The sequence below is a fragment of the Penicillium samsonianum genome (genome assembly GCF_028829775.1).
Source record: "Penicillium samsonianum strain IBT 33392 chromosome Unknown utg000003l_segment0_segment0, whole genome shotgun sequence".
Taxonomy (NCBI): domain Eukaryota; kingdom Fungi; phylum Ascomycota; class Eurotiomycetes; order Eurotiales; family Aspergillaceae; genus Penicillium; species Penicillium samsonianum.
This window is the reverse complement of record NW_026643261.1, coordinates 3,440,464-3,465,694: the sequence shown is the minus strand read 5'-3', so window position 1 is coordinate 3,465,694 and position 25,231 is coordinate 3,440,464. Positions and strand designations below refer to the sequence as shown.

General features: G+C 49.7%; 8 protein-coding genes across 8 annotated transcripts; 5 read left to right on the top strand and 3 right to left on the bottom strand.

Moving 5' to 3' along the window:
* Nucleotides 1-262: 262 nt before the first annotated feature.
* On the top strand, nt 263-2,209 carry N7471_004915 (Zn(II)2Cys6 transcription factor; the record flags this gene model as incomplete). The annotated part of the gene is made up of 3 exons (XM_057277634.1): nt 263-797; nt 850-1,363; nt 1,414-2,209. 3 exons carry the CDS (start codon nt 263-265, stop codon nt 2,207-2,209), a joined length of 1,845 nt encoding a protein of 614 aa, XP_057137244.1.
* A 1,084-nt stretch (nt 2,210-3,293) lies between these two features.
* N7471_004914 (PDPK1 family serine/threonine-protein kinase) lies at nt 3,294-5,818 on the bottom strand (the record flags this gene model as incomplete). The annotated part of the gene is made up of 3 exons (XM_057277633.1): nt 3,294-3,644; nt 3,700-5,604; nt 5,684-5,818. 3 exons carry the CDS (start codon nt 5,816-5,818, stop codon nt 3,294-3,296), a joined length of 2,391 nt encoding a protein of 796 aa, XP_057137243.1.
* Nucleotides 5,819-6,460: 642 nt separating this feature from the next.
* N7471_004913 (uncharacterized protein) lies at nt 6,461-7,262 on the top strand (the record flags this gene model as incomplete). Its single annotated transcript, XM_057277632.1, has 2 exons — nt 6,461-6,929; nt 6,988-7,262. 2 exons carry the CDS (start codon nt 6,461-6,463, stop codon nt 7,260-7,262), a joined length of 744 nt encoding a protein of 247 aa, XP_057137242.1.
* Nucleotides 7,263-7,497: 235 nt separating this feature from the next.
* On the bottom strand, nt 7,498-10,720 carry N7471_004912 (protoporphyrinogen/coproporphyrinogen oxidase). Its single transcript, XM_057277631.1, has 5 exons — nt 10,549-10,720; nt 10,425-10,494; nt 10,244-10,324; nt 9,837-10,187; nt 7,498-9,777 (listed from the first exon to the last, which is right to left on the bottom strand). Exons 1-5 carry the CDS (start codon nt 10,629-10,631, stop codon nt 8,773-8,775), a joined length of 1,590 nt encoding a protein of 529 aa, XP_057137241.1. The 5' UTR covers nt 10,632-10,720; the 3' UTR covers nt 7,498-8,772.
* A 2,360-nt stretch (nt 10,721-13,080) lies between these two features.
* Nucleotides 13,081-14,456, top strand: glfB (uncharacterized protein; the record flags this gene model as incomplete). Its single annotated transcript, XM_057277630.1, has 4 exons — nt 13,081-13,208; nt 13,265-13,332; nt 13,392-14,023; nt 14,088-14,456. The coding sequence occupies 4 exons, from the start codon at nt 13,081-13,083 to the stop codon at nt 14,454-14,456; spliced, it is 1,197 nt and encodes a 398-aa protein (XP_057137240.1).
* Nucleotides 14,457-15,512: 1,056 nt separating this feature from the next.
* N7471_004910 (uncharacterized protein) lies at nt 15,513-16,625 on the top strand (the record flags this gene model as incomplete). The annotated part of the gene is made up of 1 exon (XM_057277629.1): nt 15,513-16,625. One exon carries the CDS (start codon nt 15,513-15,515, stop codon nt 16,623-16,625), a length of 1,113 nt encoding a protein of 370 aa, XP_057137239.1.
* A 1,439-nt stretch (nt 16,626-18,064) lies between these two features.
* On the bottom strand, nt 18,065-20,293 carry N7471_004909 (transcription factor TFIIIB subunit BRF1; the record flags this gene model as incomplete). Its single annotated transcript, XM_057277628.1, has 1 exon — nt 18,065-20,293. The coding sequence occupies one exon, from the start codon at nt 20,291-20,293 to the stop codon at nt 18,065-18,067; it is 2,229 nt and encodes a 742-aa protein (XP_057137238.1).
* Nucleotides 20,294-21,300: 1,007 nt separating this feature from the next.
* N7471_004908 (putative copper resistance-associated P-type ATPase) lies at nt 21,301-25,131 on the top strand (the record flags this gene model as incomplete). The annotated part of the gene is made up of 1 exon (XM_057277627.1): nt 21,301-25,131. One exon carries the CDS (start codon nt 21,301-21,303, stop codon nt 25,129-25,131), a length of 3,831 nt encoding a protein of 1,276 aa, XP_057137237.1.
* Between the last annotated feature and the right edge of the window lie 100 nt (nt 25,132-25,231).

Genomic DNA, 25,231 nt, shown 5'->3' with positions numbered 1-25,231 from the left:
CTCCCCGCGCCCCGCGAGCGAAGCTTTCCTGAATCATTCTGAGATCGTGGGGCATGACGGATTTAAAACTCGGTTTATGACATTTATCGACACCAGAGTCACTTCTTAGACGACTAGAAATGGTTGTATGGCTTTGCCGACATCCTGCCTCCGAATCCTGACCATAACCGACGATGGCGAGTGGCGCTGAACAAACTTCACAAGTGGCTCAGTTCTTCGATATCCAGTTAATAAAATACGTTTCTCTCACAACGCCCAGAGAATGACCAAAGGTTGCTATACCTGCCGACGACGTCGCATTATCTGCGACAATGGCCAACCCACCTGTCGGAAGTGTCGAGATGCGGGGAAAGAATGTCTGGGGTACCAGAAACCGCTTGTTTGGGTCAAGGGTGGTGTGGCTAGCCGAGGAAAGATGATGGGCCGCAGCTTTGATGATGTGGAAACACCGCCTAGCAAGCCAAAGCGCCAGCCAGCTACCGGGACATATGGTTCGCCTGCAGCGAGCAGCGGATTCGGCTTTTTCTCGATCCCCGAATCATCATCCGATGCCGAATCGCACAGCTCTGGGAATCAACCTAGTCCGGAGACCGATGGATGGGTTTTTGAGGCGGAAAATTCTACATTTGGGGGAGAAATTGCGCACTTGGGGGTCAATTCAGCCGACGAGCAGGACACCGCAGTTGTTCATGTTCCTCGGAGCACTCCTTCCGCCGACTATACTCCAACGCCATGGGGACTGGTAGATCCACTGCTCAAAGATCTCAGCCACTTCTCAAGGTACTATGTACATCACTGTGAGACTTCCCCGGTGTATTTTCCGTGACTCCGCTGACAATTACTCGTTAGACAATCAATATATGGTTAACGACTTCGCCCTTTACTCTCAACACAAAAATCCCTTCCGAGATCTTACTGCGCTGGTCAATCATTCTCCTATTCTCGCTAGCAGCATCGCTGCTCTTGGAGCTCTTCATTACTCCCTTGTATCAGAATCGGACTCATCTGTCCTACCATGGTCATCAGGCAATCTATCGATGTCAGTAGAGGAAATTGAAGATATTGTTGCGCCGGCAAGTTCTCGAAAGCCGACTTCGCAGGCATATCATCATTTCTTGGAGTACAAGCAGCGCGCCCTTCGCCAATTATCTATGGATCTAAATAACCCAGCGATGCAGAAGGACGGCAGGACCTTAGCTGCTATCGTCTTGCTTGCCTTCATAGACATATTTGAGTCCGGCAGCGGGGCCTGGAGTTATCATATCGAGGGCGCGAAGAAGCTTCTCAAGGACCGACCTGAAAATGGTCCGGGACAAGGTATCCTCGACGACTTGGACGCTTTTGCCCTTGACGGGTGTTTAATGTAAGATTCGGATCTCTGCTTATAGCGAAAAGTTCTTGCTGACCGTACAGAATGGAAATCATGGGATCAACGCTAGCTCGCCCAGGCGCGCTCTCAAAGCCCTTCTACTCCTCATCCATGGGCCCAGAGATCCTCAAACGCCTCGAAGAAAACTCTTGGGTTGGATGTCCCGCCTATCTCCTAGAAGTGATTTTCTTCATCCACGCCCTCTGGTACCCAGAGTCCGAAGTTGCCGCCATAACCCCCCAACCAACAGCGCTGCAAAACCCAATCCAACCCGGCCAGCCCATCACCCTAGAATCATTTGCAAGCCTCCTCCAAGGAATCCGCAACTTCGACCCAATAGCCTGGAGCCAAGAAATGCAAAATGTCTTCTTCATCCCAAACCTCACCTACCGTCTCGCACTCGCAACCTCCTACCAAGACGCCGTCTACCTCTACACAAGCCGTGTCCTCTCACGCACTAGGGAAGGTTTCTCACCCCCCTGGACGGATGTCGGCCTCCCGCTCGACCACAGACTCATCGCCACAAACCTCATCACGCAAATCTGTCTCGTCCCCGATTCGGATCCCCACTTCAAATGCCTCATATGGCCCACCTTCATCGCTGGCGCGGAGTGTCGCCCTTCGCAGCGGGGTCTTATCCTTGAAAAGCTCGGCTCGCTCTATGAGGCCCTGACGAGTGTTAATGTCCGCAATGCTGCGTGGGTTCTGCGTCTCATGTGGCAGAAACAGGATCTCAAGCGCCGTGAGCGTCAGAATGGATATGATAATAATGATTACGATCTTGAATTTGACTGGATTGAGGAGCTGGATCATACGCGCCTCGACTGGTTGTTCATTTAATTTGGGGAAACATATTGATGTCCACGGGTCTCTCGCCTTTTATAACTAATGTCTACTTGTACCTACCTACCTAAATATACCTGTCAATTAGTACATTATTTAAGATCACTTTGCTTGGGATACGTAGTATTTCATCATGAATTCCAACATATATAATGATTGTAAGAAAACGGTTGAATAATGATTTGTGAATAGGAAAATCGGGTATATCATCTCTCAGCCTAGAGCAGAGGAAGAAGAGCAAGAAGAAAAAAGTGATGGGAAAGTGTATACTGAGAGGAGAGGTAAGGGATGGAATTCGAAGAGGAATGATGCGAGTAAAAGAAAATCACAGTGAAAATGAGATCGAATCAAGATGCCACTGTAAGGAAGCAGGGAAGTCAAGGAAGATAGACGCAATGAGAAAGGAGATGATATCGAAGTAAGGAAAGTATTCTTTTGTCCGAATTTGCCCTAAAAAAAACACCAAGAGATATAAGAGAAAGAGGAGCAGAATGAGGAATGAGGACGCGGGCTTATCAGCCTTAATTTGATATTTTCCAGAGATAATCAACAAGTCAGCCTCAATAAAAACCTGGTAACTTACCAGGAACAGGGAACAAAGAAGGGAAAAGAGCCGAGCAGAAAAGTCTCGATGCTGTGGTGCTTCAGGCCAAATCAGGGATATATAACAGCGGACGACATAGCAAACGACAAGGATAAGGAAAATCGGTATTCTGAAATAGGCAGTCAGGCAATGAAAGAACAAGGTATGCGCTCCCTTCCAAATCTAAATGCAAGAAACATGTTTCCCAAAAACACAAACAAACAGAAGAACACGCTTGTCACTGGAATATGCAAAGGTAGGATAACCAATATGCTGGGATGACATCCCATCTTTGTGCGAATGCCCGTGCATGGAAGAGAAATGAAAAAAAGAGAGCTGGGAGGACAGGTGGAGGCGGTACTCTATATTCAAATGATGAGATGGCGAGGTGCAAGGTAAGGCAGCGGGTAGTATGGGAAAGTCGGTTTGATACCGACAACACTGAAGGAAACGGTTGGATATATGTATCGCAAGATGCATAATTCTTCTTCGATGTCACTAAAACACCGCAGCGAGACCATTCTTCGAATGACGCTTGCTGAATCGTTTCCTTCCTTTCGTTGACTCAGTGTCAGTGGCCTGCTGTTTCACTAGGTGATTCCGACCCGATGATGGTGGGCCTCTATCGTCTTTCTGCATGTCGGAGGTGCGGTCTAGTGTATTAGCGGGACTAGGGAAACCAGATGAAATGTCACGGAATGCATCGTCGGAGAAGCCTGCACTTTGTTGCTGTGATGCCATCTCCCGGGACCTATCCAATGCGTCCAGCCATTCTTGTACCTGGACCGCTGTGGCGCCGATGTTGCTTGATGATGGCTTGGGATCCTCGAAAACGTAATGTTTCTCTCTCTGTGGCGTTTCGTTAGATGGGTCATTTTGACCGATAAAAGGATGGATTACATACTGTGTCCACAATCCAGGATGAAATTCCTTTGGAGTCCGTCGTACTCCTGTAACTTGTCCCCGGAGCAAGCAGGGGAATCTCAAGCTTGATCTTCTTATCATCGCCACCCGACGCGGCCAGAATGACTCGCCCGGATGATGTGACCATCACCAACCGCTGTCGTTTCTTTGTGGCGCTTCCTGAGAAGAAACGGGAGAACTTCTTGGGTGCCTCAGGCTCGCCATTGCTGTTCTTGGACGTTGGGCTGTGTGAGGCAGCGGAAGACAGAACAACTAAATTACCCAACTTCAAGATCCGCTCATTGGATTTGCTTAGTACCGGTGACCATTCGATATCGAGCTGACTCGGCGGGGGTAGCTCGGTGACCACTCGTGGAAGGTGGCGGGAACTGGCACTTGGTGCGTTCGAGGGCGCAGTGGAGATGACTGGAGGCAGACTCTCCCCGGTTTTATTGTCATTGAGCTTGATGGGATCGCGTGCCGGGGGTACATAGGCCTTCAAGCGGGGTGCCTTCTGTTGCCATAGATCTGAGCCCCATGTGATACCCTCAAAGAATTCATGATTTTTGATGTGTTCGATCTGAAGACGCCGAGCAGGATCTAGAACGAGAAGACGTTCGACAAGATCACGCGCAACAGTAGGAAATCCAATTGGGAACTCGTAGTCGAGTGCCACGATTTTCTGGAAGGTCTGGTACTCGTTTCCAGCCTTGAACGGGGGACGACCGGCCAAGAGCTGGTATATAATGCAGCCGAAAGCCCAAAGGTCACTGGCTTTGCATGCATTTTTGTCTGTCAACAGCTCGGGGCTGACATACTCCGCAGTGCCGACGAAAGAGCTCGCCCGCTCTTCCTGTGTAAGCTCGGTCGAGTCAAGAGGAAGAATGCCATTTGAACTGGGGTCAACTCGTGGAGTCTTCAGGATCTTTGCCGTTCCGAAATCAGTGATCTTGACATGCATCCCGCTGTCAAGTAACACATTTTCCGGCTTCAGGTCTCGGTGGATGACACCTCGCTTGTGCATATAGTCTATCGTGTCAAGAATCTGGGCGCTGTAGAACCTTGTACATTCCTCGTCAAATGTAGTCATCCGCTTGAGAACACCGAGCAATTCTCCTCCTTTGCACAAGTCCAGCACGAAATAGAGCGACTGCTCATCCTGGAAGGTGTAATATAGCCGCACAATACCCGGGTGGTCGGTCAAGCGGTTGAGTGTATCCTTCTCAATATTCACGTATTTAACTTTTCTCTCCTTGATGATGTGTCGCTTGTCGAGGATCTTAATCGCGTATTCCTTCAAAGTCTGCCGGTCGGTTGCAAAGACGACCGTACTGTAGGAGCCTTCGCCGAGAGTATTGCCAAACGAGAAGTCTCGAACGCCCTTCTTGATAAAACGAGAGACAGTTTGGCCGTTGGCGTCCACCTCCTGTCTCACAGAGACCGCGGCGCCACGGTCTTGCCAATCCTCGCTACTCGCCATTGGACCATTTTCTGCCATGTAAGATGTTCGGGGCATCTGAGACGCGCCGCCACTTCTTGCTTGTGCTCGAGACGACTGACGCATCACCGCCGGGCCGTTGCCCGGGATCTGCGCGGTCCGGTAGGATCGGTCGCTGTGGGAGTTGTCGCGCGCCAGAACACCGGCATGTAATGCCGACGAGCCTCCTCGTGTGTCTAACCGCGGCTGAGACCCAGATTTGGAAGAAGCACCGGAATCGGTTCGAATGCGATATGTATTATCACGGGGAAGGACAGAAGTTGCCGAGCCATTCGCGTATACGGAGGAAAGGGGTCGGTTGGGATTCGGAGGTGTTGAGAGGGGGTGGAGCCGAGTACGGCTGGTATGTGCCTGATGGCAGTGGTGGTATCTCGGGGGAGGCTTGAAGGAATGAAGTCTGACGATCATCTGTCACAGGGACTTCGATCGGTGCAGGGGGAAAGGCAGAGAGGCGTTCGTCGGGTGCGGGATTGTATTGTGTTGATACCGAACCGTCCGGCCCTCCGAACGGGCTGGAGCCTGTTGACCCGGCGGTCGCATCCTCCGTTGGGATAGGGGAATCGTCTGGATTGGCTATTCGAAGCCCTCCCAGAGTCTGGGACAGGCTGAGATCCCCGTTCATGGCGGAGATTTTGTGGTTTGGCGGCGACCGGAGATGAGCCGAGGGGTTCAGGGGAAGCAAGGTCGAAAGGTCAACGAAAGACAGGCTATCGGAAACGCAGCGGATGCATGATCCGAAGAGGAGTTGGGAAAAAGAGAGAGGTGTGTGTGTGTGAGAGAATCGACGTCGAGGAGAGGGGGAAAGGATCAACAGGAGGCTCCGTAGAAATTGGGTCTAGTGTTGAGGGGCTGAGCCTGACTTGACTATTAATATTTAGTCCAGGGCTTTTCCTAGAGAATCAAAGAGAGAGAGACATCTGGAGAGATTCAGAATACAAAAAGAGACATATATATATGTATGTTATTTTAATCCCTTTTAAGTGGTGTGATGGAATGGGTATATCTGATTTGTCCAGTTTCGAGTTGACAGGATTGAATTTCCACCATTTATATTGTACAGATTTACACATTTACAGATTTATAGCATTTACCGATTTACTATTACAGAGATCAAGGATCATTGGGTATTGCAATATGAACTCGTATATCCTAGTCGAGGTTTCTTAAATTGTGAAGATACGCGACTTCCTTTAAGACACGATGTTTCTATATACGGGACCTCCAGGGCTCTCTGTGCAACTGGATATAATCCATCCCTGAAAAAATGATCAGACGGCCCCCAACCATCATTGTCCTAGAGGAGAATGATGTTGAATCTCACCTCCAGCGGATCTATATCCGTCATACACTGACAGTCGAATTCGAGCAGCTGCACCTAGACGATGAGAGCTGCGAGGAAACGGACCCATTTCCCAGCTCGTGTGTCTCTACGGAATCTGATGTAGGCATTGATACCACAGGCTTAAATCAAGAAGGATCGTGTTTTGAGCCTACATCTCCAAGAGACAGGAGTTATGCTTCTACAGATGCAATTCCACACACTTCCGTGACAAAATCATGCCTCAAATCCCCCATCTCAAACCAACAGTCCTCGTTACAAGTGACAATTTCTACTGGGGTGCACTCGCAAGCAGATCGGTCTGTTGACCCACCGCGACTGAAAGTGAAATTTGCTCTGTCACCGCGAGAACTGGAACTCCATAGCGGCAATGCCCCTCTTGAAGAAGAAACAGGTATGTCAGACTCCAAAAACCGAAAATTTGGCTCCATCTAACAATCCCTTCACGGCAGATCGAAATCATCGCGGAGAAAACCACCGAACAAGCCACACAGATGCTATATATACACCCATGTCTATTGACTCGCCAGCTTCGACGCCGCAGGTTTCATTCTTGTCGTGTGGTGTGTCGTCAAGTCCGGCCACCGCAAGTGTCCCACCCCGGGACCTAAGCTTAGCGTCCACTATGTCTTACGAGGCAGTCTTGGCCGAGGGGGCAATCTCGCCAGCTAGTGCGGCCAATAGCATTAGTGAGGACCATGACTCTCACACGAAAATCGTCATCTAGGAGCTCTATCAAGATATCGTGGATGCTTGAAATTGGTGGCTTTGTTCTAGTGGTTTGGCCTCTTCAAGTCCACCATGAGCTGTCCCAGAGGGGTTTCTATTGATACCAGTGGCTTCGTATTGACCCGACTCTAATTATGTATATTTATGGTATGATGTTTCTCCCCAGGACGGACCTCATGATCGACCATACGGGGAACAGGTGGAACTTTGCAATAATATTTAATTCCCAATATGAGATATTGAACCAGCCTCACACATAAGCAGTTCCAGACCAACATACCACAAGAAATATCAAAAACAACCCCCCCCCCCAGGCTTCGGTCCAGACTACAATGTCTCACGTTAAAATGCAAAAGAAGCGATCTAGAATGTCAGTAAACAATTCACATCTGAAACAACGATATCGGCAACCCAAATCTATCAATAGTTCAGTGGAGAAGAACCACAAACCTGGCTGCCTCCAGATCTGACGCGGCCCCGGCAGTGCCCTTTAACCATTGACACATCTCACCACGAGAATGGTCTGAAATCCCCGGCCTACGTCACTTCGCATTGTGCTTATGCACTTTGCTTACTCGGAATTCTTTTTTTGCTTTTGCCTGCAGGAAATCCCGTTTAGAGTGTACATGTTTGATCCTCGATATGATTGGTTCACGATTGACCCGCGTTCTCTGCGCGCGGATCCACTACGCCACCGCGTAGAATAACCTTGAACTGCTTTGTATTCCGGGTAATTTCCGTGTGTGGTTGATGGCGCTGAGACAGCGTTTGTCGGTAGATTGATCGTGTTGAACCCAGGGGTCTGTGATTCGGGGAGTTTGGGTTTCTGGGTTCATGGATGGACATGGCTCGGAGAGGCATTTGCGGTGTGTGTGGGTTAGTGATTGTCTGGTTGGTGATCTGCACTGTGGCGAGTGTTGGTAGTTGGTGGGGTGGTGTCGAGGTTGGATGAGAAATGCCACGAAACTCTCTGCTCATATAGGGTGAGATCTGCTTGGTTTGGATATTTCCAAGGTTGTCTCTCGGATGGCTTGACTGAACTTTTTAGAACTTCTGGTGAGGAACCTGAGGCTGCGGTGTGGCATGGGTCACGTGGAACAAAGTCAGTCACGTGCTAGTTATTTTCCAATGAAGATTGCGAGTGCATTTTACTTGAAAAGGGCAGAGGTTCATCGGTCAACTGAATAAATTAAAAATGAGCAATTGCACATGTCAAGGCAGTCTAACAAAGTGTATCAAAAGCAAGTCCCGGCTATCGGCTAATGGAAGAGGGAGTAGTAGGTAGATGATGAGGTGAAGAGGGTCGGACGGTGTTAAGTAACAAGATGAAACGCCAACAAAGATCGATCGTCTTCCAGATGCCGCTTCAAATGCTCTCTTGTGTATAATTTTCCATGACGGTATGAGCTCGTTTCAATTGTATCAAAAAATGGAAGAAAAAAAAAGAACCCTTCACTTCAGACAAGAATGGTGGGACAAGTTAAAAAGAAATAAGGGGGAATTATCTACTACTTCTTGGCGAAAGCCTGGGCACCGTCGACCAAGCGGCGCTCGGTGTTCTGGCGACCGTTAACAAAGTCGGGGTAGTTGAGGGTCAACTCAACGGCACCGTTGACAATGTTGTCAACAGCCTCGACACCGAGCATGAAGGAGTGGTCCTGGTTGCCGACCTCGTAGCGCCAGCTGCCGAAGCGGCCACGGGACCAGATACCCTTCTCCTGGAGCTTGGGGAGAATCTGGGTGAGGGCACCTTCACGCTCCAGGGTGGGGGTGGGGTAACCGTGGTCGAAGCGGCGGTGGTAGGTGGAGACAATCTCATCACCGGGCTGGAGCATCTGGGTGTTGACGAGACCCTGGATAGAATCGGCAAGGAGGGTCTCGTTGTTGACAGCCTTCATGGAAGATTCGGAAACCTCCAACATGACGGACCAGTAAGGACCGTCCTGAGCCTCGGTGCTCTTAGGCTTGGAGCCGTCAGCGAGCTGAAGGGTGGGCAGCTTCTTGGAGGCCTCGGGCTGGTTGTGGGGGGAGTAGTTGGAGAAGATGGTGGCACGGTAGAATGGGCAGTCATCCTCGGGGAAGTACAGCCAGCACTTGTCGCCGATGCGGTCGGGACGGGCACCACGGATACCAACACCGATAACGTGGGTGGAGGAGTAGAAGAGCTGCTTGGTGAGGGGCATGAGCTCGGTGTCGTTCATAGCCTCGGCGAGGTAGTCGACGGCCATGGTGGAGACCAGCTTTCCGTAACCAATGGTGGTGCCATCGGCGAGGGTGACGGTCTTGTTGTAGGCGTTGACCTTCTCGACCTTGTTGTTGGGGCCGTAGCGGGTGTTCTCCTTGGGGATAGTGTTGGCAACAGCAATCCAGATACCACCGGTACCATCGCGGGCGGGGAAACGGAAAGTAGCGTTGGGACCCCAGTTACCGGCGGTCCGGTTGAGGATGACGTTGGTGGTCACGGCCTTGACGTTGGGGGCAGCGACACGCTCACCGAGCCAAGCGCATTGCATCTAAACATAATTGATCAGCATTGTTTCGGTCTCGAGAAAGAAAAAAAAGTCGAACTTACCTTGGTGGTGGGAACGGCCCAGACCTTGTAGTTGTAGGGTCTCATGAAGAGGTCGGCAATACCAGTACCCATCATGCGGACGATCCACTCATCGAAATCCTTGGGCTTGGTGTTGGAAACACGGGCCTCGAGAGCAGCATCGATCATGCCGTCAATGCACTTCACCTGCTCCTCCTTGGGCAGCATGGAGATGTTGTTTTGGAAGGGGTAGGGAACCCATTGCTCCTGGCAGCGAACGTAGGAGATACGCTCGTGGGTGTACCAATCCTCCTCCTTGGGGAGGGCCTCGTTGATGCAGTCGTCGAAGTACTTGTAGTGGGAGAAGATAACGTGACCGCCGACATCGTAGAGCTGTGAACTAGGTTAGCGGTGTGGACATTGACAATTGAGACCAAGTCGCAACTTACGAAACCTTCGGGGGTAACATCAGTGGAAGCCAAACCACCGGGGGTCTCGTTTGAGTCGATAATCATCCACGAGGGGCCATTCTGTATACTCAATTAGCTTTTTTGATTCCCGGATACCCCTCCCCCTTTTTTTTTTTTTGTGCCCCTCTCCGACATAGTAAATATCCAGGGAAAGACTTACAATCTGGTTCAAACGCTTGGCGGCACCCAAACCAGTTGGGCCAGCACCAATGACGAGAACGTCAACAGAACTGTGAAGCAATTGTTAGAGATGACGGATGTGCGGATGTTGACAAGGTCCTTACATGTCGGGGTGGGTCATTCTGCCTTGTAAGAGGTCCTGAAAGCTGGGGACTCGTTTGAATGTCTTGCGGGCGACGTTCAGCATAGAAGCACAGCTGCAGGAATCTGCAGAATGAGAAGAGGGGAATGGAGGGATAATAAAGGGCAAGGAAGCGGAGGAACCAAAGAAGAAGGGGAAGTGGGAGGACAACGTGACCAGCCAAGCTAAGGGTATCTAGACGCACCTGGTTCTGTGGGTTAAAACGGATCCGGTGGAGACGACGTGCCTGTTTCAGCTTTACTGATTCGTATCGATATTGGTTCTTTATTTGTTTTTATTTGGGCTTAATTTCCTTTTTTTTTTTTCTTTCTCAAACTCCAAACTAGGCCCTCCTATCACATTGACAAGCTCAATTGCAATTACAATAATGTACTCAGGGGGAGGCAGTGCTCCGCGACTCAATCTTAGAGTCTTAGAGACACTCCATACGGAGTAAGAGAACGCGTAAGGCAATCTCATCTCATCACACCGTAATAAGGATCCTAGTTAAAACTGAACATATCACATCTAGTGCAAAGCCGTTATTGGTCTCAAGCTTATCATGATACCTCCAAAAGCAGGGACCTGGAGTGCATGGAATCTGCATTCACCTCTCGCATGCGGGTGAGTCGATATTAGACTTCCCTTGGCGGGCATTGGATAACATTCAGGGTCCCCTCTGGAATGCCCGTTATCATATCAATCCCATCTCGGAACATTATTCTAGAATAGAAACAAAACCTTGGAAGAGAGTGAAAAAGGGGCGATATGGATAGGGGCTACCATTGAATCTCGATCCAATGTGGTCAGGCTAAAAACGCCACCGATGTATGCATTGGCACATTGTTGGCTATGGTTAAATTAGTACGCAATACTGTTTCGGTACTTCGTAGTTTGTATGGACCTCCTGTCAAAGGTGATTTTGGAACAAATGAGGCTATCTTCTACTGATTGTTAGAGATGGTGATCCAAGTTTCATCTACATCGATTCCCCTGTGTATAGTTATGTATAATGTACAACCATGTACACCACATACTGTGCATCGTACATACAGCGTACATGTGTACTACTCACATGCATTAAATAGCCAATACAATAGGGCAGTCCTAAAGGGAAACATCTCGAACCCTCCCGGAGCAACATCCGCAGAGTTGATCGTCCAATCTGGCGGTCTCGAGAAGAGAACGGGATTTGCGAAACTTCAGTGCACTGGCAACTGGTCCCACTGATTGTCAGTCCCAAGAGAGTAATACGGCGAGGATCTCTTCGCACAAACAACCGATCTTGCCATTGATCGCCCCCTTGAGAAAAAAAAACTTCTCGAATAAACAGAGAACATTGCCAATTGCCTCTTGAAACACCATCTCCCGTTAACACCAAAAGCTTAGGGGTCTTCTCCCCCCACCACCACTGGTCCAAGCACAATATACTTGTGGGGGGCTGGAAAGTCCCCTGATTGCGTCAGATACAGCCTTCAGAGGGCGGATCGCCGCATTCTCCACCCGTAAGGGACCGGATGGACCAGAGGGTCACTGAACGCGGGTTCTTGTGGGCCTTGGCTAACAGCTGCTTGCGTAATGCCCTACTATTAATTTGGATCTGCGCTGTTTCGGTTTTCTATTTCAAACCAGTTGATTTAGGACATTCCGAAACTGCCGATGCTTTTGCCAATATCAGACATACCTAGATAGATATTGATAAGTGTTGTTAGGATTGGAATATGATTGAAATTAAGGATAAGAGTGTTAGGGACAGTGGATCCATGACCAGATTGACCTTATTGGTGAGTATAAAAGGGGAAAAGGGGAGACTCCAGGGCTGTCGCCACGAGCAGACCCATGGACGTTTTGGCCAGAGGGCCTCTTCAAATTAAAATTAGGAGCTAGTAAAGTATAATTGTATTGGTTCTGGTATAACCGGTATACAAACGAAAACAAGTACGTAAGAGAACGGACAAATGATAAGAGGAGAGCATAAAGAGTACAGGTGGCCTTAGCAGAGATGTAACATATGTATCGGTAATTCACATACTAAATTTCCATACGTACATGTGCATTCATACCTCTCTCCTCTGACTTTCTGTTTGCGGCGAGTGGATCTTTCTTTACTTCTGTTCCTGTTCCTGTGTTGCTGTTTTTGTGTCTGGTTCTTGTCTATTTTCCTTGACGATAAAATTGCTTTTTCTTCTCTTAATTTCCCTTGCAAACCCCCAAATTGAAGTTTAATGTTTGGTGCTGAAGAAAATTACTCCCGGAGTACGTACCCCATTCCATCCCTTCAACCTTCATCATCATTTCTTCATCCACGCTCGTTTTTATTTATCGCTTTTTTTTTTTCGGTCCTTCTGTCACACTCGTTAACCTCCGGAGCATTTTAGTGATCATTTCCTTCTAATTTCCCTTATCTTGCCCACTTTTCTCCGTGGCTTCCTCCGCATTTAGTCAAGGAAGCCTGTCCCGGCCACGACCTTTTGAATTTAAGCGCTTTTTATCCGATCAATCTCGAAATTTTACAATGAGCGACGGCGAGAAGGTCCGCGCCTCTGGCGAGACTCCCCGGGAGCAGTCTTTGCCTACTGTCAACCCCGCAGCGGAGAAGACAGAGCAGCCCGGCATTACATTCCACCCCGCGGTTTATGTGACGTGAGAAGCATCGAAGGAAAAAGACAGATCGGACAGAATTGCTGATATCTTGATAGTACATGGATCACTTTGAGTTCCACTGTTATCCTGTTCAACAAGTACCTCCTCGACTATGCCAACTTCCGTAAGTCAGATCGCAGATACAACGCGAGGAAACTGGCACTAACAACACACTGTGAATAGGTTTCCCCATCATCCTCACAACATGGCACTTGTCCTTCGCTACCATCATGACCCAAATTCTCGCTCGCACCACCACTGTCCTCGACGGCCGTAAGAAGGTCAAGATGACCGGCCGTGTCTACCTCCGCGCTATCGTCCCTATCGGTATAATGTTTAGTCTGAGCTTGATTTGCGGTAACATGACCTACCTCTACCTCAGCGTTGCCTTCATCCAAATGCTCAAGGCCACAACCCCCGTGGCTGTTCTCCTCGCAACCTGGGGTATGGGTATGGCCCCGGCCAACATGAAGGTTCTGGCCAACGTCTCCATCATTGTGGTTGGTGTGGTCATTGCCTCCTTCGGTGAGATCAAGTTCAACATGGTCGGTTTCCTGTTCCAGATTGGTGGTATCATTTTCGAGGCCACCCGTCTGGTCATGGTGCAGGGTCTGCTCAGCTCCGCCGATTTCAAGATGGACCCCATGGTCTCTCTGTACTACTTCGCCCCCATTTGTGCTGTCATGAACGGTGCCGTTGCTCTGTTCTTGGAATTCCCCCACGTCACCATGGACCATGTCTACTCCGTTGGTATTTGGCTTCTGGTTCTCAATGCCGTTGTGGCCTTCCTGCTCAATGTCTCGGTCGTTTTCTTGGTAAGTGATAATCTAGAATTTCGCATCTCAACCCCAAGGGAGGCATTACTAATAGTCTCTACAGATTGGCAAGACCTCTTCCCTGGTCATGACTCTGTGCGGTGTCCTCAAGGATATCCTGTTGGTTGCTGCCTCCATGTTCCTGTGGCAGACTCCCGTCACTGGCCTCCAGTTCTTCGGTTACTCCATTGCTCTGATGGGTCTTGTTTACTACAAGCTTGGCGGCGACATGATGCGCGAATACACTTCCTCCGCCGGCCGTGCTTGGGCTGAGTATGGCAACAAACGCCCTGCGCAGCGCAAGTTTGTCGTTTTTGGTGCTGTCGCTCTTATTTTCTTCCTCTTTGTTGGCTCCATGGCTCCCAGTTACGCCAATGACTCCGTTGACCGTGTCAAAGGCTACCTTGGTGGTGCCAGTGCTGGTAATGCTTAAATGCACTTGTCAGACCCTTGGCTTTTCGTCTCCTATAAATTGGAACGCAGAAAACTCGGCCCAGTGCTCGAAGCCACAATATCCATCCTCGGATTGAGTGGGCCGGAATGAGAGCGCGAGTGGATAAGTGCAGGCATGTAGCGGTATCCGTTCCTTTCCGTCCCTCGGTAACACAAGAGACTGTCACTCATGCTTTTGTCTTTATGGGCCCCTACGATGCAATGGAAAACGGAGGGGCTCGTTTTTGGCTGTTTTATTACCAATCTTTTTTTTCCAGCCACATTTCTGGGATATACAGTGACATGAAAGTGTTGTTACTGGCGGTGTACTTTTTTTTTTCCTACAAACATTGATTGATGTTAGACTTGCACGAGCTCGGGTGTCGGTTTGCTTTGGACCAGATTTTGTGGTCGCTAGATTTTTTTTTTCCACCATGTCTTTATAGTATTCCAATAGACTTGAAACCTATATGACCTCATTTAAAGCACGTGATCTTCTCTATATAGTAATGGCACGTGACCTATAGACTTCACGTGATGTAATTCTCACGGGCCACAAGTCCGTCCACCTCATAGGCCAATCGTCTCTGGGCTGGACCCATCCAACTTGACTCCACCTGAGAAGTCTTGGCTGCATGAGCCAATGGTACCCGTTAATAGCGCATGTATCAATACCGTTACGGTCGATCGGATAGCTGCTTTTTGGTGGTATATTACCGTTTGGCTCGGTACCTCCGCATTTCGCGCATCGATTCATCCACTTCTTCAGATCGTACTTTCCTGTCTCACGCTCTTACCCTCTTACTTCGCTCTACTTTGTTCTTTTTTCCCCCATTTCCCCATTTTTCTCCTCCCAATTCTTTCTCTTTTCTTTCAATCCCACCTTTTTCCCTCTCTATATATATTCTTCTTACTTTTTTGTCGAGACATCTTCCACCCTTCACCTCTCGGTCTTACTTCTGTCTCTCCACAGGTGGTTGAAGCTTCTTGTGTCTTGCTCACCTAATCTAACAGAACAGTTCCCCTTGTCTTAAATCCAAGACAATTCCGAGCAATAATGTGTCCAATGATTCTTAATCGCCTCTCGGACGGCCCGGCCACGGTCCTCTCTCCTCCCCGGGAACACGCCTTCGCTCAGTTCGCCTCTCAGTCCTCTTTCCTCGACTCCCCAGGAAGCTTCAACGGCTATCCGGCAAGCCCCAGCACGGTCTTTGCCAACAATACTTCTTCGCAGTCTATCCCCTCGAGCTTCAATTTCTCGTCTGCCCCTGCGGTTCCCAAGCCATCCCGCAAAAGGTCCCGTGATGAGGCCACTCTTGAAGAGGCCGTTGCTCCCAGCGCGCTACTAGGACACCAGGCGGCGCCAGCACCTAAGGTCGAGCCCATCTATGGAGAAGGCATGGTCCTCTTAAATCCACAGACTGGCCTTGCGATCTCTGCCGAGAGCCAGACTGGCACATGGTACGAACAAGAGTCTGAGGTGCAACAGGCTGCCGCTGCACCTGTTTCCTCACGGTCAAACGCGCTGCTTTCTGATGCTACCGACCTAAGCCGCAAGTCCCAGCGCCTTGATCAATCTGCACCGGGTCTGGACGATATTGCGTTGTCTTCGATTCGCCAACGTCTGAACGACCCTAGCTCCAACGATCAGCACCGCACTCTCAATGCGGGTCTTGTCCCGCCCGCCGAGCCTCTAGTAGATGATGCCACTCGTCTCCTAGGTATCGGCTGGCAGCGCGTCAACACTGACGGTGACATGGCTCCTGCTGTTCGTGGCTGGACCAAGTATATCGACAACCAATACTCCGCCCAACTGCGCGACTCCCAGATGCTCATGAAAAGCCGCGCTCTTAACGCCTATCTTGTGGCTGCCACTCCAGCTTCTGGATCCTCGCCCGCTTTTTATCTCTTCAGCGAAGACCTCACTCAAGGCCAGCTCGTTGCTTCCTCCTGGGAAGCCTGCCTTCAAAATCTTCGTAGCTCCCCCATCATATTCGAGGGCGCTGCTCCCCTCGGAGCTACCGACCGACCTAGCGCACAACCCATCTCCTTCAACTCCATGGACACTGACGTGCCGCTCCTCCAACAAGCCCTGTCCAACAACCCGCAAGCATCAAGTCTCGACGAACTGAGCGGAGGCGCGGAAATGGGTATGGAGATCGACTCGTAACTTCCTCCAAAAACGCATTCGATTCCCTTCAATCCCGTGCGATCCGACCCGGCATGATGACTCGACGTCCAACCAATCCGCGCGATCGATCTCGGACTTCCCTCCGGCTTTTCTATTATTTTTTTTTTCACTATTGCTTATTTAGTTATGAGACTCACGCGCCTGACTGATCCAGTCTGGCCCAATTCGGTTCTCGCCCAGTGGAGGGTTTGATGGGTTTGGGTGGTTTGCTTTCCTCTCTTTCATGGGAAATGGCCGGCGTCGTAATCTGGGAGTTCAAATATTCGCGGCATGCTTTTGACGAACGTTATTTATCTACGACTATCTATCTCATTAAATCAAAATAATTAAAACCATTCTGGTGTTTTGGGTAATGTAGCTTGACTGAGCACGGGATAGGCATCCTGTCTCATTACTTTGAGAAAGTGCCCACGAAAGGCACCAGCTACTCCTTTGAGTTTGGCCTCTATTTTGGGGTTTCTTTCAGCTACTTTTGATATAGACATGTCAGCAAACAAGAGCAAGAAGACACATAAAGATATGACCGAGCAAGGTTAGAGTACATCGATGCAACCGAGTAAGACGTAATTGCGTGAGATATTAACATGACAATTCAATTCGGAAACCCCAATGCTTGGGTGAAAGACATGGTATCATCTCGATATACTCACTCATGCCGCGCTCTCATTAGTCCACCATTCTGACTGTCTGCTTCCCTGTCTTCCAAGGTTCTCGGGTATTCTGCAGTCCTCTACTCTCTTCTCTTCTCGCCTACACTTGGTATCTTTTCTTAATATAACAAATCCTGGGCCTGAGCCTACATATTTCCTTTTTCCGCAGACTTTTTAGCTCATAATTAACGTAGTATTTAATGCAATTATACAAGAATATGTAGTTGGCCTCTGTCCTTGACGACGTAAGACTTTAATAATCTCCAGGGCTGATTTACTTGGACCAAGATGGTATTGGGGGTTATGGCACCCTCTGATGTCTTTTTTGATGTCTTCTTAGGTGTATACGAGGGCGGTAAAAAGCATAAACTGACATAGGGCTCTTAGCTCTCAATATATATATAGTAAGGCCCCCCGAGCACCCCCTGAGCATCACCAACTGCCTAGCATCTAGCTCGCACACTAAGAATTAACAAATCCAGCGGGTTGTACAAATAGAAGAGAAGAAGTCGAGGAATTCCATTTAATACAAAGTACAGGTTCATACTACGTACTAGGGACTAAGATTAATTAGGGGATATGGCAGATCCCTGCGCCACTGGAAAAGTGGGCAACTGAATCCCACACGTATTGTGTCTGTAATATTAGTGTTTTTCTAGGATTTATTGAATCCAAATTAGAACTCTGCTAAGAATGGTAAAATAAGTCACGAAAAGCCAGAAAGCAAGACGCAAAGAAGGGGCTGATCAGGTCGATAGATCAGGTTACTCATTCATCGTCATCGCCATAATCATAGTCACTTTCGTAATGGCCTGCAAATGCGTCCTCAACGCCATCGTCCTTATCGTCGTCATCATAATCGTCCTCCTCATCATCCTCCTCTTCAGGGTCTGGCTCGACATTATTCACGGGGCCATCCTTGGCAATGGCTGGCTTTGCGTCCTGAGTGGTGTTTGGAGCGGTGGATGGCGGAGTAGGTAGCGGTGCAGTAGAACTAGGACGGATGAATTTGGCATCGAACTTGGTATCTGATGGCGTTGCACGCCGGGATCGCGAGGCTGCTTCCGGCTCGATGCTGGCGCTGCGCCGTGAGACGACACTTTGGCTGCGACTTTGGCTGCGACTTTGGCTTCGGCTCATGCTTTGTGCCTTTGCGTCTCCCCCTTCGCCGCCGTACAACGTGTCCAGGAGAGAGTAGTTAATCTTTTTACTGTAACCTCGGCGCTCGAGCATGCGACGTGTCGCCTCAGCCGGTGTTGAGGCACGGGAGCTGCGGCCATCTTCGCCCTCGCCCTCCAGATAGGTAACATCTCCAAGGCGGCCACGGCGGCGCTTGCGTGGTTTGCGAGGCGTGCCTCCTCCGGTTGACTCGTCCAAGGCCCGCTTTAGCGCTTTTGCTTGTTGAGTGCGGAGGTATTCCTTATTTTCTGTCACCCAAATTGACTCCTTGATCTCGACTTCAGCAGGCAAGAGCAGACAATTGGCGACTTCAGGGTCATCTTCAAACTCGGCAGCATCGATTTCAGTGCTGTCGGAAATGGTGGGCCGCGGTGGTTGCTCGGATCCGACACTCTCAATCATACTTGATCCTTGAGCAAGCATAGACCGCATTTCATCTTCCAGCGCCGCTTCAGATGCAACCTGCTCCGCAGAGGGTTCTGGCGTGGGTTGTCGCTTGCCCTTGCCCTTGGAGTGGGTCGGCTCATTTTTGATATCTTGAACGACTTCATTCACTGCCTTGGCAATTACTGATGCACGACGGCCGTGGCTATTTGCAGTCAAGGCCGGGTCGATGGGAAGACTAGGAATAGCGAAACCGTCGGCATCTATACGAGGCGGCTGCACTGATTCTGCTTCACTTTCGGTTGGAGAATCGTCATCTTCGAGTTCCGCCGCAGTCTCTGGAAACTTCTTGATGCGGCTTTTCCGACCTTCTCGCCCGCGAGTGAAGGATGGGGGATCATGAGTGTTCTCTAATTGGACCGAACGGAATTGATCAATAGTCAATTCACCACTCTCGGTGGAACCGAACTCGTTCAAACGCTGGCTGATAGTGGTTTCTGTCACTTTGACGATATAGACGACCTCACGTACAGTTCGGCGGAAGTTGTTCATGCGCGCGGCAAGAATCAGTGCGGCACCACAAAGACCAGCTGGGCGTCGACCGGTGGTCATCCAATCACGGTTCATTCGTTGAACGATCCGGACTGCCTCGCCAGCCACCGCCATGAGAGATGGCCCGAATTCCAGCTGCTTGGCGAAACGATAAATCAAACTTTCGGGGTCAATGGGGTTCATGTGAAAGACGTTGCCATCTAAGCGGAGTTCGTCAAGAAGTGTTTTGTATGTACGACCAAGTTTGAAGACATTGATCATCAACACATCGGCGAAATCAATCAGCATGACGGTATTGCCATTTTGACGACGGCATGCAATGTACAAGCAGACCGCAGCTACCGTCTTTGTGCGACGACCTTGGATAAAGTTCAGCCCAACGGCAAGCTTAAAGATTTGACCGGCGCCCTTGGTCGCACTTTCCGGAATAGTTAAAGCCCGAGAAAGTTGGAGCATATATCGGTTTCCAGTTTGTTCGGTCATTTCCCGACTCTCCATGGCGCCACCGCGCTGGAAACCCGGACCATAGCTGCGTACGTGTGTCTGATCTTCTCCGACGAAAGATCCCTGCACAACAGCTGCACCGGACGAGGATTCACCGAATGTGACTTCAGAGACAATGTTGTTCTCGCTGATGACAGTACCACAGCCCGTACAGACCTTCACGCCTCCATCATCGACAATATGCGGAGCAGGGCATCCTGGGTTTGGACAATTAGATGTTGTGGGGTGTGTTGTCGGGCGGGGTGGTTGAGGACGTCCAATAGCAGTTGGACGATTGATAGGAGTAGAGTTGGGAGGTTTTAGACTGGCCAGTCGTCCCACAGGAGGCCGGGGTCCGCGGGGAGGGATTGGACGCGCGCCGGATCTGGGTGCCGACATTTTGGTTGAAGTGAAAAGTAAGAAGGTTCAGAGGTTGAATGTAGACAGGGGCACTCGACGGAGGCCGGGTCCTCACAGCCTCGGAATTTCTTGAATGGGCGTCACGCAGCCTTTTTTTTTTCCGTAGCGAAGGGTTTATCGACTGTCACGAGAATCGCGATAAGGATGAAAGTGGAAGTGAGAGAACATCAAAAGTATTAAACCTGATTATGTAATTGCCCGGAATCGGTGCAGAGCTGGATTCACATATGACATAGCCCTGGAGTTGATTGGGATGTTGGCAACCGATAGTTGAGTCAAATACAAATGAACTATTTTCTCAGTTAAGTTCCTTTGTCTATTGTCTATTGTTGCATAAATGGCTAATCCGATAGATTCTATTGATAAGTCACGTGACTTTAATTGGTTCATGACACGCTAGCCCAATCAGGCTTAGTATCATCTGATCTTTGTTCGCGCCTCGGTGCCTGAGGTTCTAGGATGATCCATGACCGCTGGTGCACAGCATCATCAGACTTGATACACCACGCACGTGGAGTGGTTGCTTTTATAATGTCGAATACGGGAATCCGGCCTCATTCTTGATTGCCAGCCTTGACACTAGCCGCATACTACATAGGGGCCGCAGGCGTCATGATTGAGATGTCTGGAATGCGGTATTTGTGCGTGGTTTGGAGGAATCGCGCACAAATGGCGCATCTTCGCCATCTTTCAACTTATCTACCCACTTCTAGGATTTTCCCTTCCTTTCTTTCTTAATGAAATATTATATTGCATTGCAAACCAAGTTCCATTCCCGGCTTTTGCTTTATATGATAAATCGCCGCCGGTCGCTCTTCCCTTCACCTTGATGCCAGGCCGTTCTGTAAACACTGAATCCCGACAACTGCCTGTTTCCAAACTGGTTTGAGCAAGATCCTTGAAGTATCAACTCTGCTGAGGGTTTGCAAAGATCGATATATCCCACACTGTACCTCGTCTTTGGGTCGCAGAGATTTCTGTCAATCATGTCTTCAGGACCCAACAATAAGTCTTCCGATCTGGAGGCAGCCCATCAAGACTTTGATACCCAGTCCAGTGTCTTCTTTGTATCGAATGTGCACTGCGCATCATGTGTTGCATATATCACAGAAGTGCTCTCCGAGACACCTACAGTCAAGAATATCGAAGTCACGATTTTGACGCATGAAGTGCGTGCGAGCCACAGCACCGCCGTTCGGCCGGCCGACCTCGTCAACGCGCTGATTCATGCCGCATTCGAAGTACACCATGTAACGACATTTGACCAACGAGGAAGACGCATCGCGGAACTCGACACCACTTCCTGGAATCACCGCGGCTCCACGCTGTTCTCCTCGCCACGAACCTCTGTTTCTAGCTTCTCGTCCAACATTAAAGAGCGAATTCAGACCAGCAGACAAAAACGACATATTGCCAACTGCGATGCATGCAGGAAGGAAGAACGAGAGACCTTTTCTCGTCATTCTTCTCGAACAGAGCTAGGACCCTTGGACGAGAAGTTCTCACAGAGTCCCTTCCGGCCATTGAGCAAGCACCACGAACAAGACATCACTGCTACGAAGCTTGAGTCAACTCCGGAGAATGCTGTACAGGAGAGTCTCCGTTCATTCGCCACCGAAACGAAAGTTCAACCCGATGTGACTGCTCCAAAATTACCTACAGACATAGCAGAACTTCCCAGTCCGTCCGCTGAATCAGCCTATGAGTTCACCGCACTGATTAGCATTGGAGGAATGAGCTGTGCATCGTGTGCCAACAGCATCACCGCACAAGTCCAACAGCTTGAGTTTGTGAAGGAAATCACTGTCAACCTTCTCACCAACAGCGCAACAGTAATTTATGTTGGACCTCGTGATAATGTTGACGAGGTTGTCGAGCAAATCAATGATGCTGGATTCGAAGCATCTCTTGACGAAGTGAACCAGGTCCCCAAACCACCGGCATCTGCAGAGCTGGCAGCACACTACGCCAGCGAAATTGCAATCACCGGCATGACCTGTGGCTCTTGTGTCGGAGGGGTGACTCGGGGAATTGAAGAACTTCCTTTCATTCGCAATGTGTCTGTGAACCTGCTTTCCCATAGCGGGAGGGTGGAATTTGAAGGCCGAGACAATCTTGACAAAATCATAGAGAAGATTGAAGACCTTGGATACGATGCCACCGTCAATAGCGTCTCCCCATTGAAAGTTGGCACCGAAAAGTTCAGCACTGCCCAAATCAGAACAATCCCCATACAAGTGGATGGAATGTTCTGTCACCATTGCCCACAAACTGTTTTGGGGGCAGTGAAATCGGTTCCCGGTGTCACCATCGAGGAGGCACTCTCTGAGAAAACCCCCATCCTCAAAGTCACCTACACTCCACAGCCACCTTTGCTCACTGTTCGCACAATAATCTCAGCGATCAACTCGGCAAATGACAATTTTCACGCGATTGTCTATCACCCGCCCAGCATTGAAGACCGGTCTCGTGCGATCCAGCATCATGAAAGGAGCCGTCTGTTGGCAAGACTGCTCTTCGTCTTTATCAGTGCCATCCCGACTTTCCTTATAGGGATTGTATTCATGTCTCTTGTCTCGTCTGAAAACTCTGTTCGAATGTATCTGGAGCAACCTATGTGGTCTGGCAGTGTCACCCGAATCGAATGGGCGCTCTTTATAATGACAACTCCTGTCATGTTCTACGGCACTGATGTGTTCCATGTCCGGGCCGTGAAGGAAATCTATGCGCTATGGCGGCCTGGAAGTCGGGTGCCGATCCTTCGGAGATTCTACCGTTTTGGTAGTATGAACCTTCTGATCTCTGCAGGCACATCAGTGGCATATGTCTCATCCCTGGCTGTCCTTATTGTTGATGCAGTTGTGGGCACCAGATCCAGCCCCCATAGCACGACTTATTTCGACTCGGTTGTGTTCTTGACTCTGTTCATTCTCGGTGGTCGATTCCTGGAGGCCTACAGCAAAGCCAGAACTGGCGATGCTGTCACATCTTTGGGCAAGCTTCGACCTTCAGAGGCACTGTTGTCTGATGACACTTCCGAAGATGGTGTGAAGCGTACGAGTGTTGACCTTCTGGAGGTTGGTGACGTCGTCAGTATTCCCCATGGCGCCTCGCCTCCTGCAGATGGAGCTATCGTCGATAGCACGTCATACCAATTCGATGAAAGCTCTTTGACAGGAGAATCGCGACCAGTCAAGAAAACAGCCGACGACATGGTCTATACAGGCTCAGTCAACGTCGGCCAGCCGGTACGGATCCGTATCACTGAGATTGGCGGTTCATCTATGCTTGACCGAATCATCGCCGTGGTTCGTGAGGGACAAAACAAACGTGCACCTCTTGAAAGAGTTGCTGATCTTCTCACCTCCCATTTCGTTCCTATCATCACCCTGATCGCCATTTCGACTTTCGTTATCTGGTTAGGGCTTGGTCATTCCGGTGTGCTCCCCGCGGATTATCTCGATGTCGCACATGGCGGCTGGACATTCTGGGCGCTGGAATTTGCAATTTCAGTGTTTGTGGTGGCTTGTCCCTGCGGACTGGCCCTTGCAGCCCCTACGGCGCTTTTCGTTGGGGGCGGGCTAGCAGCGAAGCATGGTATCCTGGTCAAAGGTGGCGGTGAAGCCTTCCAAGAAGCCAGTCGCTTGAATGCAATCGTCTTTGACAAGACTGGCACATTGACTGAGGGTGGAAGTCTGAAAGTTTCTGATCATGAAGTTTTGACCAATGACCCAGAAGTTGCGAAAGTCGCATGGGCTCTGGCTCGGAAAATGGAAGAGAGCAGCAACCATCCGATTGCTCAGGCAATCACTGAATTCTGCAAAACACAACAGTCTTCCTCTGTAAAGTCCTCAGATGTTCATGAGATTTCCGGGCAAGGCATGAAAGGAACTTTTACTGTCTCTGGCTCTGAGTACGAAACGCAATATGAAGCTGCAATTGGAAACGAACGTCTTCTCCAGAGTCTACTGTCTCCCGAAACAGACACATACTTTGTTTCCAACCTGCTGGCGAAATATCAGTCAGCAGGCAAGTCGACTGCAGTCCTCTCACTCCGTCAAGTACTCCCTCCGTCCACCGAACCATCCAAGTTCATACCTGCCATTATCTTCGCCACATCAGACACAATTCGCCCAGAAGCTGTCGATATAATTTCTCAGCTTCAAAAGCGTCACGTCGATGTCTTTATGTGCACTGGCGATAACCAAACCACCGCCCATGCCGTCGCAGACATGATAGGCATCCCGCGCTCCAAGGTGATGGCCAACGTCCTGCCAGCGGAGAAAGCCAGCTTTGTTCGTCAGATTCAAGAACGTTCGCCGAATACAACACCAGCCGATGGTGATACTACACCGAGTTCAAACCCATCACGTCCTATTGTCGCCTTTGTCGGCGATGGAGTGAACGACTCGCCCGCTTTGGCAGCAGCAGACGTGAGCATCGCCATGGCATCTGGCTCTGACGTTGCTATCAACTCTGCCAGCTTCATCCTCCTCAACTCTGATCTCAGCACGATTTTGCAGCTGGTCCTGCTCAGTCGCCGTGTGTTCAATCGAGTTCGTATGAACTTCGGTTGGGCGGTCGTCTACAACCTCTGTTTGGTTCCGGTTGCTGCTGGTGTGCTCTATCCTATCGTGAGTGGCCATCATCAGAAAACCATCGATGGCGAGATGGTCATGGCCAATGAGCACTGGAGACTGAGTCCGGTGTGGGCTGCCCTGGCCATGGCATTGAGCAGTATTTCTGTTGTGCTGAGTAGCTTGGCTTTGAGGATTGATAAAGAAAGTATTACGAAGATTGTGAGACGGAAGAGGTAGACATTATGGTATTCATTTATTTCGTTTTGTCATTATTTTTGTATCTAATACATGTGAAGGAACTCGGTCCTCAAGTCTGTTTCCAAAGTAGCCTCGATAT